Source organism: Athene noctua, chromosome 12, assembly GCF_965140245.1.
Source record: "Athene noctua chromosome 12, bAthNoc1.hap1.1, whole genome shotgun sequence".
Lineage (NCBI taxonomy): Eukaryota > Metazoa > Chordata > Aves > Strigiformes > Strigidae > Athene > Athene noctua.
In genome coordinates, this window is record NC_134048.1 from 20,480,128 (window position 1) to 20,495,085 (window position 14,958).

At 45.3% G+C, this 14,958-nt stretch overlaps 1 protein-coding gene across 1 annotated transcript; it reads left to right on the forward strand.

Annotated features, from left to right (window-relative positions):
* Nucleotides 1-8,331: 8,331 nt before the first annotated feature.
* On the forward strand, nt 8,332-10,572 carry LOC141965237 (leukocyte cell-derived chemotaxin-2-like). The gene is given in 4 exon segments (XM_074916487.1): nt 8,332-8,342; nt 8,344-8,381; nt 9,822-9,919; nt 10,366-10,572. Coding segments are annotated over 4 exon segments (354 nt in total).
* The last annotated feature ends 4,386 nt before the right edge of the window (nt 10,573-14,958 follow it).

Sequence of the window (14,958 nt, forward strand, 5' to 3'; positions counted from 1 at the left end):
TAGGGAGGTTTTAATTAACCCTCATGCAACAACAGAAGGAAATGCTTAGTGGGAAAGACTCTTTTTCCAGGAGAAACCATACAGAAAAGTTATCAGTGACCCAAGCGATAAAATACAAGGGCAGGGAATGAACTGTGGATTTAACGGTGCAACGAGGAGTTAGTTACAAACCCTCTCTTAATGGTGCAGCATAGTTATCAAACCTGAAGTACACGTTCAGCAGTGGGGGGCTGATACTGGAAGTGGTATTTAAAGTTTCACCAAGCTGCTGTGACACCTCAGATGCCTCAAAGGGACCCTGGACACGCTCATGTCTTCAACTCTGAGGTTAATTGCCTGGAAGACTTGCTGATGGATCCTCATTGGCAGTGTTTAAATGAAATGGGACGATTTCTCTAGTTTGAACTAGAAATAATTTGGGTTACTTCAACAGTCCACTCTGGCTCCAGTGTTTGAGGCTCATTTTCTGGCTTGTCAGCAGAACCACATCACTCCTCCCTCCATGGCTCCCCCTCTCATGTCAAACATGTCGATTCAGCTCCATCTCAAGGCTCAGCACAGCTCATCCCTGCACTGGCCATCTCCCACGTGCTGTCAAGTCATCAGCGCCCACCTCCAATCTGCCAGCATCGCTCACCTCCGCTGCCAACAGCCAACTCCCCAGCGGTCCCCTGCCCTGTCCCCAGCTTGGCTGCATGCAGAAGAGATCTTCTCCATCACGCAAAGACCCTCCTCAGATGTCCCCTGGCAATTTGTTCCTCCACACCACCTATGAAAAAGCAGGCTAAGCCCTTCGCCCATCCCTCTGGCCAGTGTGGTCTCTTTGCTGCTTTCACACTCCTGCAGGTCCAGCTCACTCACCCTGTGTGCAGGTCTCCTTCAGTGGGATGTCCCACAGCCCTGAGCACGAGGGACCAGAGCGGCATGATGGAGACCATCAGCCACGACCACAGAGCAATAAATGACCAAACACGCTAACAGGATAACAAATACCACAAAAACCTCCAACTTCTGGTTTTATTCTTTGCCGGGCGAGCAACAGTTTAACGATGCCTTCCCATCATTACCAAGAGACTTGTGTTAAAAACAAACAAATCAAAGCTCTTGAGCCAGCTCTGCTGCACAGCTGGATTCTGAGCAATGAACAGCCTTGGCAAAGGCACTGTCTGTGGAAGCAGCTCCTCCGCTGCTTGCCTCCACTCCGGCAAAAGCAGGTATGTGCAATGGAAGTATCTAAGATAAATGATATTTAGAGAAATATCTACATTTTAGCAGTAGCAGACTTTTCTACTTTCAATGTTAATGCAAGCCGGTCTTTCTCCATGTCTGTACTCCAGGCCCAATCCTTTTTCATGGCAAGGCTTGGGCAGAGGAAGGGAGAGAGGCTTCATCATAACAAACATTTAAGCAAACGGTTAATTTTCCTGAATCAGGACCATAGACTTTAGGAAGGATTACTTGACCTAGAGTCAGCAACTTTTCCCACCAACACTAAAAATACCCTTGAAAGAGCCATGGAAATACGATAGCTTAAACGCTCAGCAGTACTTTAGGCTAGACAGTGGTTTATAATTATATGGTTTCCATTCAGGGACCTGCCAAGGGGCCAGTCCCACACAGTATTTTAGTGAGGGCAGGGCTCTGCCAGCCCGAGGGTAAGGGGGATAGGCGATATCTGCCTTTGCCTATCAGCAAAACCAGCCTCAACTCCTGCACCACATTCTCAGTCTGCAGCTTTTTAAAATCCAACAACGGGTCCTTTAAAGTGTAAAAAAAAAAAAATAAAGTATCTGCTGAACACAAAAGAGTAACAATCACCACAACAGCTGTATCACTTATTGTTATAGTCATCTTTATGTGCTTTCATATTTAAAAATACAGTTCATATATTGCAGTTCTCGATGCTGCCAGTGCTGAAGTACTGAGAAGTTGTTTGTGGGCTGATCCTGGAGGCTGGGGTACTTGGACAGGGGAGATTTGGGATCCTGGGCACCACAAGGCCAGATTTGGGATTTTGAATTAAACTATTTGAAGCAAGAGAAATGTCTTTCTTCCTCCTTACAAATGAAATCAAAGGTGCTGGAGCATAACCTTGGATAGCAGGAGGTATGGGGACAAACAGATGTCGCAATCAAAAAGCAAAGCAACTTTTCCATGTCTGTCCATGAATTTCCACTAATAGCAGCTATCAGGTCAGCATTTCATACCAGATAAAAAGCATGACCCCAGAGGAGGCAAGGGAATCATTCTGCACTACACCCCCCTTCCTCAGCACACAGGCATGGGAGGGATTGTACATGCAAAGCAGAAAAAGAAAGAAAAAAAGATCACGGGGCATCTGAGCAGGCAATGGCTGCACACACAGGCAACACCAGTTCATCCCAGTCCCAGTGAGTAGATGCTGATGAGCATCCCCATAAACTCCAGCTGGGTTTTATGGTCCCCATAAACTGCAGCTGGGCTTCCCTTAATCAGAGAAGGAGCACTACAGGTGGCAAATGTATATACACAGAGAGATGGTTTTTCCCCTCTATCTATATACACAGATTTGAAGATCCAGGGGGATCAGGACAGGCTGCTCTGCAGGACTGCATTTCCCTGCTTTCCATCAGAGGGCAGAGGCAGCCCAGGCTTCTTCACCATCCCCTGCACAGTCCATCTCGTCTCCTGACCACCTCTACGCTCACTCTGGAGGATGGGTGCTGCCCTTCCCTGTTTTGCAAGTGTCCAAAACCAAAGCCTGGCTGGGACCAGGTTTCCACAGGCTTCTCCTAGATGAACCCAGCTGTGGCCAAGATGAGCTCTTGCTCAATAGGTTTTCTGTAAGAAAAAAAAAAAAAACATCCTCCCAAACCCAGCAACAAAATAAGAGCAGAGACAAGATGGAGAATACACAGAGAGCGACCATTACCCTGGGACACGAGGGACATCTCGGGGCTGACGCACGGCAGCAGGGAGGAAGGAACACGGGACTGTGCACTTCATCCCCATTGCACCCCGCCATGCTGGTGGGGACCTGAGACCCCCAAAGAAATTACTTTCTGCAAGAGCAGCTGTACACAGTAAACTGCAGGGTTTAAAGCTAAGTATGGGCTAAATTAAATACTGGGTGCAAAGCGTCACAAAGAGCATCCTGCCTGGGCTCGGAGGAGCATCTCCTGGGAGAGCCTGGAGGCAGCTCCCCATGGGCGGGGGAAGCGCTGGAGAGGCAAGTGCCTTGTCATGGTCCCCCACAGCATCTTCAGTTGCTCGCATTAACTAACAAAAAACCACTATGTGTTTCTACACATTGAAGCAAGGCTTTTTGAGGAACCGCAAAACCCGTCTTTTCCACAGGCTGAATGTTTCTAAAGTATTTCCTGCAAAACTCTGCAATAAAGTCTCTCTCTAAATTACACTCATTAGTTAAATTAGGTTTCATTACCATCTTTTCCCTCAGTGCCCATTACACCAGCTGGATGTTGCATTTCAGGAATCCATTACATGCTAACAACAAAAAATTTTTCTCTTAAAAAAATTAGAAATAATTAAAAAAAAGACTCTTTGGTGATAAACTAGTTCATATTTCTTTAAAGGTCCAAGAGGTTATCAAAGAAGGGGAGGCAGATGAAACCGCTGCTTTTGGATACCAGAGTGTTCTCTAGAATACCCTGTTCTTCCAATTTATTTTTTTTAATAAGCATAATTAACGGAAGCAATAAGTTTTTATCCACACAGACAGCTTTTTGACTAATTCAGGCTTTCTTTTATGCACTCAGCTGTCTCTAGAAAACACAAGCAACACAACCCAGCACAGCAAGAGGGAAAGCGTGCTGGCACATGGGATTACAGCTCATCACCTTGTTGAATGGCTCGTGGCATTTGCCACTACCAAAAAAAAAATAAAGAAGAAAAATAAGATGTTGATAATAGACATCTGCACTACCATGCCTCGGAGCTTACTTCCCTTAATTTCACATTAGAAATTAAACTAGAGTCTTGCAACACCTGGGTATTTCCAAAACCTGACATCTAGGTAACCAAAGTGCCCCCTCTTCTTCACTGCAATCTACCCATACCCAGGGATTTCACTCTATTGGAATCCGAAGGTCTTTTAAGAATATCTGGGTGTTTCAAGTTGTACTAACTGGTGAATAAAAGAAAACGAGAAGGCTTCTGTCTGTTGAGTAATTTCAGTAAAACAAAAACCAGAGCAGGCTGGGAGGTTCGGCATACCTGTGTTACCAAAACCTCAAAATTGAAGGGTGGGAGGGAGGAGCAAAGAGCATTTTCAGCATAAGTTAGTTGAGAATTCACAGCCTTTAGAGCATCACCAAACTCAGCCATGCCCTGGCACTTGGTAAAACAGAAAGTATTACAGTATTTGCATCCCTGACACAGCGGGGAAAAAAAAAAAAACAAACCACAAAAAACTTATATTGCTAAGTGACAGGCTGAGTCAAACACTTCTTCTTTAATGAAAACTTTATTAAATCCCAGCACAGTTACGGTTTTGGAAATTGCTTTTAGTGAGTTTGATGAGTTTTGGAGCTAGGATTTAATGTCATTGTCTTTTACATTTAATCTTATTTGAATTATATTTAATTTGATTGCACTGCAGTGTTTACTTGCACGAGGACTTCACCATTTTGCTACTTACTCACTCCTTTGCAAGCAAGACACCCACCTCCCCCAGTGTTACCCCCCAGCACAGCACAGTGGGTGTTCATAAATCACAGGGTGTCCTGCAAAGCCTACAAAGCTACTGTGCTTGGGTTTTTTGGTTGTTTTTTTTGTGGGATTTTTTTTCCCCTCCAGACATACATGCTGCCAAGGCTCTGCAGCTACTGCTGAAGGGGGTTGCCTTTCCCACACACACACACATTTCACCTCTATTTCTCAGTGGCTCCCAGCACCGTGTAAGATGAAGAAAAGCCCTGTCCTGCCTCACTTACCTCCCACACTGTTTCTTCATCTCCTCCCCAGTGAAGGAACCCTTCATTACTTGCACCACACAGGCTCTACCCTCAGTTTTGTTCCTCCTTGTCCTGCTTTAACTCTTTCACACACCTGCCATCAATGAAAAATTAAGTAACTGTCAATCACTGCCACCTTTCTGTGACCGGTTTTTCTGCCAAGAAAAAAAAGAAACCTTTGGCTACAGCTAGCAACAAGCAAAATGTGAAGAAATTGGTAGGTTATGTGCATTGCTTGACTTCTTGGAATGTTGTTCAGACACAGAACAAGGCTGTAACCCCCGTGAAATGCAGTGTGGTGGGCACAGAGAAAGCGAGCGTAGCATCTGCTGCTCTTGCACCGTTCACACAAAATCCACATTAATCACTCTTTACCTCCCTGATCTTTATCTCGGGGTATAATGTAAAATGTCAGCAAATAATTTAGTCTTTACTAGGTTTAATTCCCTCAATTAGCTCTGTAAAAACTTTTCAACTCGGTTAGCAAAATCAAAACAAAGCCCAAAAATGTCACGGAGGGGTGCAGGGAGCCATGCCTTGCAGACCTTAGCAGTCTTCCCATCCTCCACACACCAGAGGCAGCAAGGCAGTAGTTTATTAAAAGACCCTGGAGAAAATCAATATCCAACGTGGGAATCCAGATTTCCAAAAAACTCTTAACCCAAATTTCCCAGTGTGACGCAAGACTGGGTGTACATTTTCTACGTTCTACGTGGCCAAGCGTATTGGTGACACTGCCAATTCGGGACATGAGCAGAAGTTAGCTGTTGCAGCTGCTCTCTTGTGCATCAGAAAAATATCAGAGATGGCACAGACCGACAGCCAAGAGACCTTACTCCTGTGTTTGAAGAATGCCCTTGAAGCTGGTGGGTTTTCATGTTGCATCTCACCATGGTACATTCACCTCCCAACTGAGCGTGCAGCTTGAAACTGAGAAAGTATCTGGCCTTCAGGATATTTATTAGTAACAGAATTAGGAAAAAAAGCTAAATTTCTGAGCTTCTGAGGAAATGCACAGAATTACTTCACTCATTCTTTTCTCCTCTTTGACCTTGATTGGTAGGTCTCTTAACAAAATTAGCAATTAACAAAATGAATTTAAGATAATGCAATTTTATCTGGATTAGTTTAGCTGGGCCCTGGGCACATGCATTGCACAGAGAGCTCGCTACTCTCATATTTTTTCCTGCATATTCTGTCTAAACATATTGTTGCAAAATGTTACTGTCAAAGAGATTTTTCCCCTCTCTACATATAACATCTGATGAGCAGGAAAACATTAAACCAGGCGTGTTTCTTCTGGAGAAAAAAATGACGCAGGGATTCAGATGGGGGTGTGGGAAGGCAGCGGCAGGTTTAAAACCCCTCAAGTAGCAGGACCAGCACGACCCTGCTCCTCGTCTCGCTGATTTGCAGTGGGCTGTCTGGAGCTGAAACATCTCACACGGTCTCCACCAGGCTGTGGAGCTCACTCCAGCCAGGATGGGTGAAACGCTGGGGTTTCAACCCCAAGCCCCAAATTAAGGTTGACATCTGGGTGATTCCCACAGCCCTTCCCAAAGGGGGGTGAGTTTCCCTTCAGGCTTCCCCCCAGGGTGCTCTGGCCTGGCAGACAGAGCCATGGGGTAAAGGAGCCCCAGGGGTCCCGCAGTGAGTGACCCAAGGTCAGGGGTCCCACTCGGGGATAACAGCTGGGACCCCTGGCAGGAGGGGCAGTGTCTGTGTGTGAGGTGGGTGCCCTGTGCAGAGTTCCCTCTTGGGGAAGGACCTCCCGCCTCCCTGGGACTGGGCTCCACTCAGGTCTGGCTTTTGTAAACGCGGGCTGTGCAGAGATTCAGTGTGTGGCTTCCTTGGTCTGATGTGTTTGGTTGGTTGTCTCCCGTCCCTTCTATGGGAGACTGCACTTCACCATTTATTCCACCCGTTGTTGGTCGTGCGGTGTCGTTGTTGGGGTCAGTGGGATTGATGTCGATTATGTATAATCTGACTTGTTTGTACCCCCAGCGCTCACCCATGTACTGACCCTTCTGTATCAAATACTATTTGGTTATTGGTTCATCTTTACACTGACTGTGTCCTTTATGCTAGGCCTGATAACTGGCAAAACAATGGGTTCCAGTGTTGGCTCTGCCCAAGCCCAAGCTATTTCCCTGTCACTGTTACTGTATGACAGACATAAGTGATGTAGGTGGATGACACTTCACTGGGAGAGGGGAAAGGAGAAGGCAGCATGTGCATCTTGAAGACATTCTGATGGGATCTCTTTCTTTTCCTGTGAAATACAACTTCTGTTCAGTGGCGTCCACCAGCAGCTGACGTCTCCATCTCCGGCAAAGACCGGGTTGTGAATCCTGTGCAGCGGAACCGCTCTTGTGGTGCTTTGGAAAGTAAGGCCACAGTCACCCCCCACAGGAGAGAGACCAAGGGCACAGCACCCCTCCTGAGAGCCACAACCTGAAGCTGTATCTAACCCGGGCTCTCAATTTTAATTGCGCAGAGAAACAAAATGGTCAGTGGCTCCCGGTGGCACAGACCAGGCGGCCACAGAGCTGAGAAGACAAACAACTTGCAGCTCCTGGCTGTAAAACAAGGCACTGCGTTCCCTCCCTTCCCAGAAACAACACTCGAGGTGGCCTTGTTCGTGCTCCAGTGTTCTCTACATCTTCGATTTCCTGTAATTTTGTTCAGCCACAATATTATAGGGTTTATAACATTTTCCGTTCAGGCGCAGTGAAGATTGTAAACACGTGTCGCTCCCACTGTGACCGCTGAAGGTTCACCTTCAGCGACATGGCAATGTCTGCGATGCGCTGAGGAAGCTGGCAAATAAAATCGAGGTGAAAGGGTCTCACTTCAGATTTTTCCAGCATGTGGCTGGGTGTGATGCATGGCACAGAGCTGTGTCCACCTGGCTGAACTTCCTTCCATGAAACAAGAGCCATGGTGGGAGGGCAAGGTATCCATCTGCCCAGATGGTTTTTAAACTTCATTTGATCACTGTTCCCCTTCTCCACCCAAGTTATCTTCAGGATTATGCAACAGGCAGGAATAGCCACAAATTGTCCTTAAAATTTGGGTTTATTATTCACAGTTTTGTTGTAAAAAAAAAAAAAAAAAACAACCAAAAACCAAAACCACATAGCTAAAATTGCTAAATAAGTTGGAGCCTGTACACCACCAATTAGCCAGGCTGGTGGTACACCTCGAGGGCTGCTGTCAGTTCTTGCTGTTGGCCAGAATCTGCAAGCAAAAGAACCGAGGCCACATAAATTTTCTGATTGGCTGAAAAAATTTGGATACAGCCTCTGTTGGGATGTATAAATAGAAAGCAAAGTATTTTAGACCTATCACTTTGAAAGCAGAGCTCTCAAGGCACATGAAAATGCACAGTCACAGCAGTCATCCTCGCGATTGCGATCTCCAGTGGTGAGTTAGCTGGATTTTAGTAAACATTGCTCATTGTAACCTGTCTTCTTTTTCTTTCTCTGTTTTTTGGGTTGTTTTTTTCTTTTTCAATGAAGGTTATCTGTAAGGATTTAGGAACAGATTTGTTCCCTGCCATTTTTTGCTTTTGAAAATAACTCCTCTTGCATCGCATAGAAACCTCCAAGGAAAAATCTTTTTTAGATATGGTAAAGAATTGTGGCAAAATTTTGTTGGAGTAATAATGTTGACTGAATAAGAAAGAATCAGCTGAGGCGTATCAATTACTAAACAGCACGCATGCTTTCTTAAAAGCCTTTTATTTAAAGATCAGCCCACTGAGCATAAAGTGTTCCCAGAGATATTTCTGTGTTTAATGTCATCATTTTTGATTTCACAAAGAATACACAGTTCGTTAAAATAAATGAAGACTACCTAGAAGAAAGGGCTGTTTTGCTTGGGGAAGGCATTAGAGATTTCCTGCACCTTTTTAGCACCAGATCTTCAGTGTCAGCACATCATTTTCCCTGTTTGTGTATATTCCCAGAGCCCAAGAGGGATGGGGCCAGCCGAGCTGTTCCCACAAGCGAATAAACCCTCAACTCGTTGCTTCTTGCTAGACCATCCCTGTTCTTACTAAAGCATCCCATGGGAAACCCCAGTAGTTTTGGTGGGGGGAGCAGGGCTGTTAGAGGCTTGTAGAAGTTACCAAGACAGGGGTTGCCTTTCAACCCTTCTCCCCTAGAAATGTCTTTCCTCTCAGACATCACCAGGGCTGTAGGATCATTGCTGGGGCCATAGGATCAGCATGGCTTTGACTGTGGGTGATGATAGCCAGAATCTGGAATAAAAAATATGAGGATGCTACTCTACTGGCTGCTACTTTGAAAGAGTAATAGAGAAACACTGGGAGATAGAAAATGCAGTTAGTAAAAGGTAGATGACAGCTTGTATTTTTGACTGGATCCAGCATTAGGGAATAGGAATGGACTTGCTGGGTCTCTCAGCCCTGTTTTGTACAGCTACAGCTCGGTATCCCGAGATCCTGGGTGGCCCAGGTCACCTTCCAGGCAGAGGCACCCCACACCTCCAGCCCCACGTCTGCCACGTGAACACAGATCAGCACATCTGCCATGGGAGAGATGGTCACCCCGTGATGTCCCCTCCAGATCTATTTGTTCTGTGTTTTTACTTTGAAGTCACTGCTTTAGGTACCCTCAAACATCACTGGGCAAAGCATAAAACAACAACAAAAAAGCTGCTTCACTGCATCCCTATAATTCACTTGCATTAAAAGATGAACAACTTTCTCTTTCCCTGAAGCCTGATCCATGGTTACAGCAAAGTCCAAAGGGATCTTACTGATTAAACAACACGAGCTGGGAAATCCCTTTTCTAGCTTCTGGTTTTCATCTTTTGTTCTTCTCTTTTTTTCTTTTCTAGCTACTGCAGAACAATGGGCGAAAATCTGCTCAAGTCAACCTGCAAACAAAATCAGAGGCTGCGACTCCTGGGGCTGTGGTGGATACAACGACCCCAAGGTCCTGGGCTGGGATGATGGGAGATGGTTGTGCTTGAAACTTTCTTAAAATAAAAATAAGCATGAAAAAACAGGCGAGAGGAGGGTTTCTAGCAGGCAAGGTGCTCCACCGCGGGCTAACCAGGTTCTGTTAATGCAGAAAGATGGACGGAAAGGATTACAGCATTCCACCTCTATTTAAAAAAGCAAAGGATGAAGCTGGTCCCTTTGCACATTTTGGATAATTAAGGGAACAACCTCTGACTTGCTCATGAAGTTTTACCCACCCTAACCCCCTTCCCCACCCTCCTCCATATTAATTTATTTATTTTCCTATTCTTGATACTATAGGAGCATCACAGCATTTTCGATAACTTTTTCTGCTGCTGAATCTCTTACCATTTTATTGTAATTTGTATTTTGCTACTGAACATTATGACTTTGTCAGGCTTTCAAACCATTTCACAGCAGCAACAGCTTCCCCTTCTCCTCTCTCCCCTGTTAACGGGCTTCTGCATTAAGATGTTTTACAGCAAACCCTTGAAGTACAGCGGCCTTGTCAAGAAGGGAGAGAAAATCGGCGTCATGCTGCCCATGCAAAGGCTCTACCAAGGAATTATATCCCATGTCCATATCCAGAACTGGGACTTAACAGATCCTACTTCCAACCTGTAAACGGGTGGCTGCACATCAGGAGCAAAGCTTTCAGCCCCTCACTTGTGTATTCATTAAATTGCTTAGGCATAGGTAGTCACTAGTAAAATGGAAGCCACTGAGCCTCAAACAGTTGTTCCACCTGAAAAGTATCCAAGAACAAAATGCTGGTGTTTATCCGAACGTAAAGAGACTCGGAGTAAGGTATAACACGTGTTAAAGCTGTTACTGTGTCCTGCACATCCCTGCACTGGTGGATGAGGGCTGAAGCCGTGGGGAAGGGCTGGGAGGAGGTGGATCCTCCATGCTCAGCAGCACTACAGTCAGCTGTGCTGCAGATCACTCGTCCTGGACTCCTCTGCTCTCTTTGCAGCCAAACACAAAGATTTCTTCAATAAGCCAGAAATTTCACTTGTGCTTGCACATGGAAAATCACGTTATTAAAGGGCTGCTTCTCTACAAATCGCTTTGAATTTCTTTGGTGCTGTCACAGAGTTTGGGCTGGGTTCTGCTTTTTTAATGCAGCTGGGGAGAAAAAAAAACAAACAAAACTGCCTAAAGCTGAAACCGAAATCTTTCCTGGGGCCCATCACCAAAAACATAAAACAACATTAATGAAGTAACTCATTCCTCTTCCCCAGACTCCTGCTTCAGGATTGCCTTGGCACACCCAGGTTTCTTTTTGTCCAAGTGAGGCATTTTTTTCCATCAGTAAAATCAGCTGAAAACTTTCCCGGGACAACACGCTCTTGTTAACAGGACAGGGCTCTTCAGGCCAAGGCTACCAGTGTGCTACTGGGAGTCTCAAGTGCTCTGCAAGTGCTGCAGGCTCACGTATTTACCAAGGCAACTGCAGCCTCGGCTAAGCAGGGAAGCTGCTTCAGTGGGAGCTGCCTCTGTCCTGACAGCACATTTGTTTTTTTTCTGAAAAACTACAGAAAGTTATTCCCCACATCTGTGAAAAGTGCTTAACCTGCTGTGTCCCATTCACCTTCCCCAGGAACCACTTTCATTTTGCCACGAATGAAAAATCAGCACGTCCGTATAAATATACAGCCCAAATCTGCAGGGGCAGATAGCAGCCAGACATTGAAGGCGAGTCAAGGCAGTTGAGTTTGCTGCGAAAAAAACCTTTTCCTTACACTGAAAGCAGAAACGTTTCAGCAAAAGTCCACAGCGTTCTCCAGTTTTAGCCAATTTTTAAAATTTTTGGCATGAAGGTGGCTGCCTGCAGAAAAGACTCATGCTTAAGTTTCACTTGGTTAAAATCCCAGGTTTTAAGCCAGTTATCAGCTTCTCACATTTGAAAAGGGAAGGTCTCAACCAAGCCCCCACTTCTCCATGCAAATCCTAAGGAAAGACCGAGCTGACTGGGCAGGACTCAGCCTCCAGCCAACACACCAGCTTTGCTCCTCTACAAGCAACATTTTCACCTACACATTAATGACAACAGCTCAGCACTTTTCTGGCGTGTCCCCACAGACTGGTTTCACAAACCTTTTCAGGCAGCTATTATTCAATCTGAATTTTTCCAGCAGCACAGGGAAGTGCAGTGCTTTGGTGCAGGGATGTGGGATGCTCCTGCAGGTGCCTGACAGAGGTACAGGGCAAATGCTAAAACCTCCAGTTTTAGCTGAGGCTGTCGTGAGCAGCAGAGAAGAAACAGTAAAAAGCACTTTCTATTTTGGGTTACAGAGCAGTTGGGGTAAACAGGGTAAGTAAATCCAGCTTTATCTTTTTAGTCTAGTAAAAGAAAATAACAGGCAGTAAAGGGAAAGTACAATTTGTAACTGGCTCTGTGAAGGAAATAAAGGGCTGGCAAAATATGTGGTTCTAAAAATATTCTAGGTGAGGGGAAAGGGTGCTGAGGGAAGTAACAGGGGCAACGGCTTCCCAGGAAAGAGCAAACTCGAGCCATGGAGAATGGCTTTGTTTCTGCACCAGTTCTGCAGGGATCATTTTCCTTGCTATCCCTGTTATTTCATAAGTTTGTACCACAAGGTGTCAAACGAACAGCCTAAGGCTGCAACCCAAAATTATGTTATACTCTTCTCTTTCCCTGAGCATTAATGGGGGATTCAGCCAGAGCCTTGTCCTCCTCATGAGATAGGTCATAGGTCTCAAAAAAAAAAGATTTTGTGTTCCTCAATCGTCCTCATTAAAACCTGCCTAACTCAGGCTTAGCAAGTATGTTAATAAAGGCAAATTAAATTCCAGATGGAGTCTTCAATCAGAACCGTACACCAGCACAACTTCAGCTGCCAAGAAGAAAGGCAGCAGACTCAGATCTCCTATCTGCTTCAAACAAGACGTGCCCAACCATTCCTTTTGGCTGATCAGCTAGCGCAACCTGCTGATTTTCCAGCGATACTACACTGTAAGCAGTGTACAGAAATCTTAATTAATCGTTATGGCAAAATTCCTCTTATCTCAGCATCGTCAAGTGATCAGAAGCCTGAATAAATAGCAATGTGCAATTTGGTTTACGCTGTGCCAGCTTGGTTTCCATCGTGAAAGCCTGTGCTGCTAATTGCACAAGTAAATTCTTCTACAGGGAATTTTTAACACATATTTTTGTTTTATAATGATTAGTACAAAGAATAGTATTCAATTTTCAGAGAAACAGCTTTTAAGGTTTTTTTAATAAGATATTGTACACAGAGCAGCTGGGAGATGAATGCTCGGCCTTGACTTGTTCCCACACTGAACAAGCCAGGCTAGCCAAGAAGGACAAAGCCAGTTGTTCTGTAAGATTTATCTAGGAAGAGGATTTACCTTTTCAATTGCCTGCTAACAAGCCTGGCAAACCTACAGTTCTGATACTGTAACGTTACCAAGAAATAAGATGTGCAGCTCTCATTTATCCAATTCACTGGGGTGCAGCCCCACAGCGGTGGAGAAGAGGAAGGGCTTTATGGACCAATTCATCAGGTTTTGGATGTTTGTTGAACACTAGTGAGCTGAAACATGTGTAAAAGAAATGATGGAGAAACCAGCCCTCGCTGGTGGGCAACCAAAGGAGGATGGCAGCGCAGCTGGAAGGGAACTGCAGGCCTTGCCTGGGGGTTGGATTTGCTCTGGCTCAGGATTTGGCCCTGCCTTTTGCTGATGTTTCTGTTCAAAGGTTCTACTACCATTGCCCAGGTGTGTCTCACAGTTTTCTGGCATCTTCCTCCAAAAGCCTTATTCCATCATTTTACCATCTGACTTTTCTCATTAAGAGACAATGTTAAGATAATTAATATGTTAAGAGGGCCTAGTCTAACATTTTCAAGGTTTATAGACACATACATGGCAGGTACCACCTATCCAAAGCCCTGCTAACTGGTAGCGGGCACTCCTGAAACACTAAGTAACTTACACAGCAGAGTTGCAATATCTTTAGAAAGGCTGAACAGCAAAGTAGGGATTTCTCCTGGGCAGCACCAGGCTTAACTCACTCCCTGCCTGTTGATACCAGCCCAAACACTCGCCTATGCCCACCGCACTCTCGTTCAGTCCATAAGTCCACCTTGAAGGGACTTACACAGCCAGAGAACTGACTTCTGCTGTAAAACGGGCAAAACAGGGAACTTGCACCGTTCACGCAAGAGAAAGAAGTCAGCATTTCCCAAGCCAGCCCACCTCCTCTCCATCCCCTTGCCCGCTCCCCGCCACAGGGAAGGAAATGCTGCAACGGCAGCTCCTGGGGGCTGTGCAACGCCGGCCCGTTGTTCCAGATCCTCCTGTTCGTGTGTGCTAAGTGGCCAGTTCATGCCTTGCACAACTGCACCTCCCAACTGTTCTACTAACATCTCCGTTGCCCAACGCAGGAATCCCACCAACTTTGGTTCAGAGCTTCGTCATGCCCAAGGGGAGAGATCTGCACCTTCCAGCCCATCCAGGACAGATGGGGAACGCACTGAGAAATCTCAACTGCAGTATCATGCACTTGAAAACTGTTGTATTAAGAATACTTTACCAGAAGTGCATTAGATATATTATTGCAGCAAATGACATTTTGACATGTTTTAGAAAGAACAGAGCAAGATATAATGCTGTTAAAATCTCTCATGGAGAAACTATTAAAAAAATAAATAAATGTACACAGCTACGAGAAATTTGGAGTCAGCTCTGTAACACAAATGAGATGGAAAAAGTTGTAAAGAGCAGGTAGCTTAGAGCCATTTTACAAAGTACCAGACTGCAAAAGAGGACTCAGAGGAAAGCTTCTACAGTGCACCTATAACACAGTTGTACTTCTCTCCTCATGCCTACTGGCTTGGCTGGCTTTACACCCAGCCTTTCCTTCACAAGACTTTGTAAAGTAGATTGAGGCGCTGCAATTCCTTCCTTGTTAAAACGAGGAGCATGTGAGTTCACAGAAGTCTATAAAAGCCATTAGTTTTTTCAAGGCAGGTCTGCCCT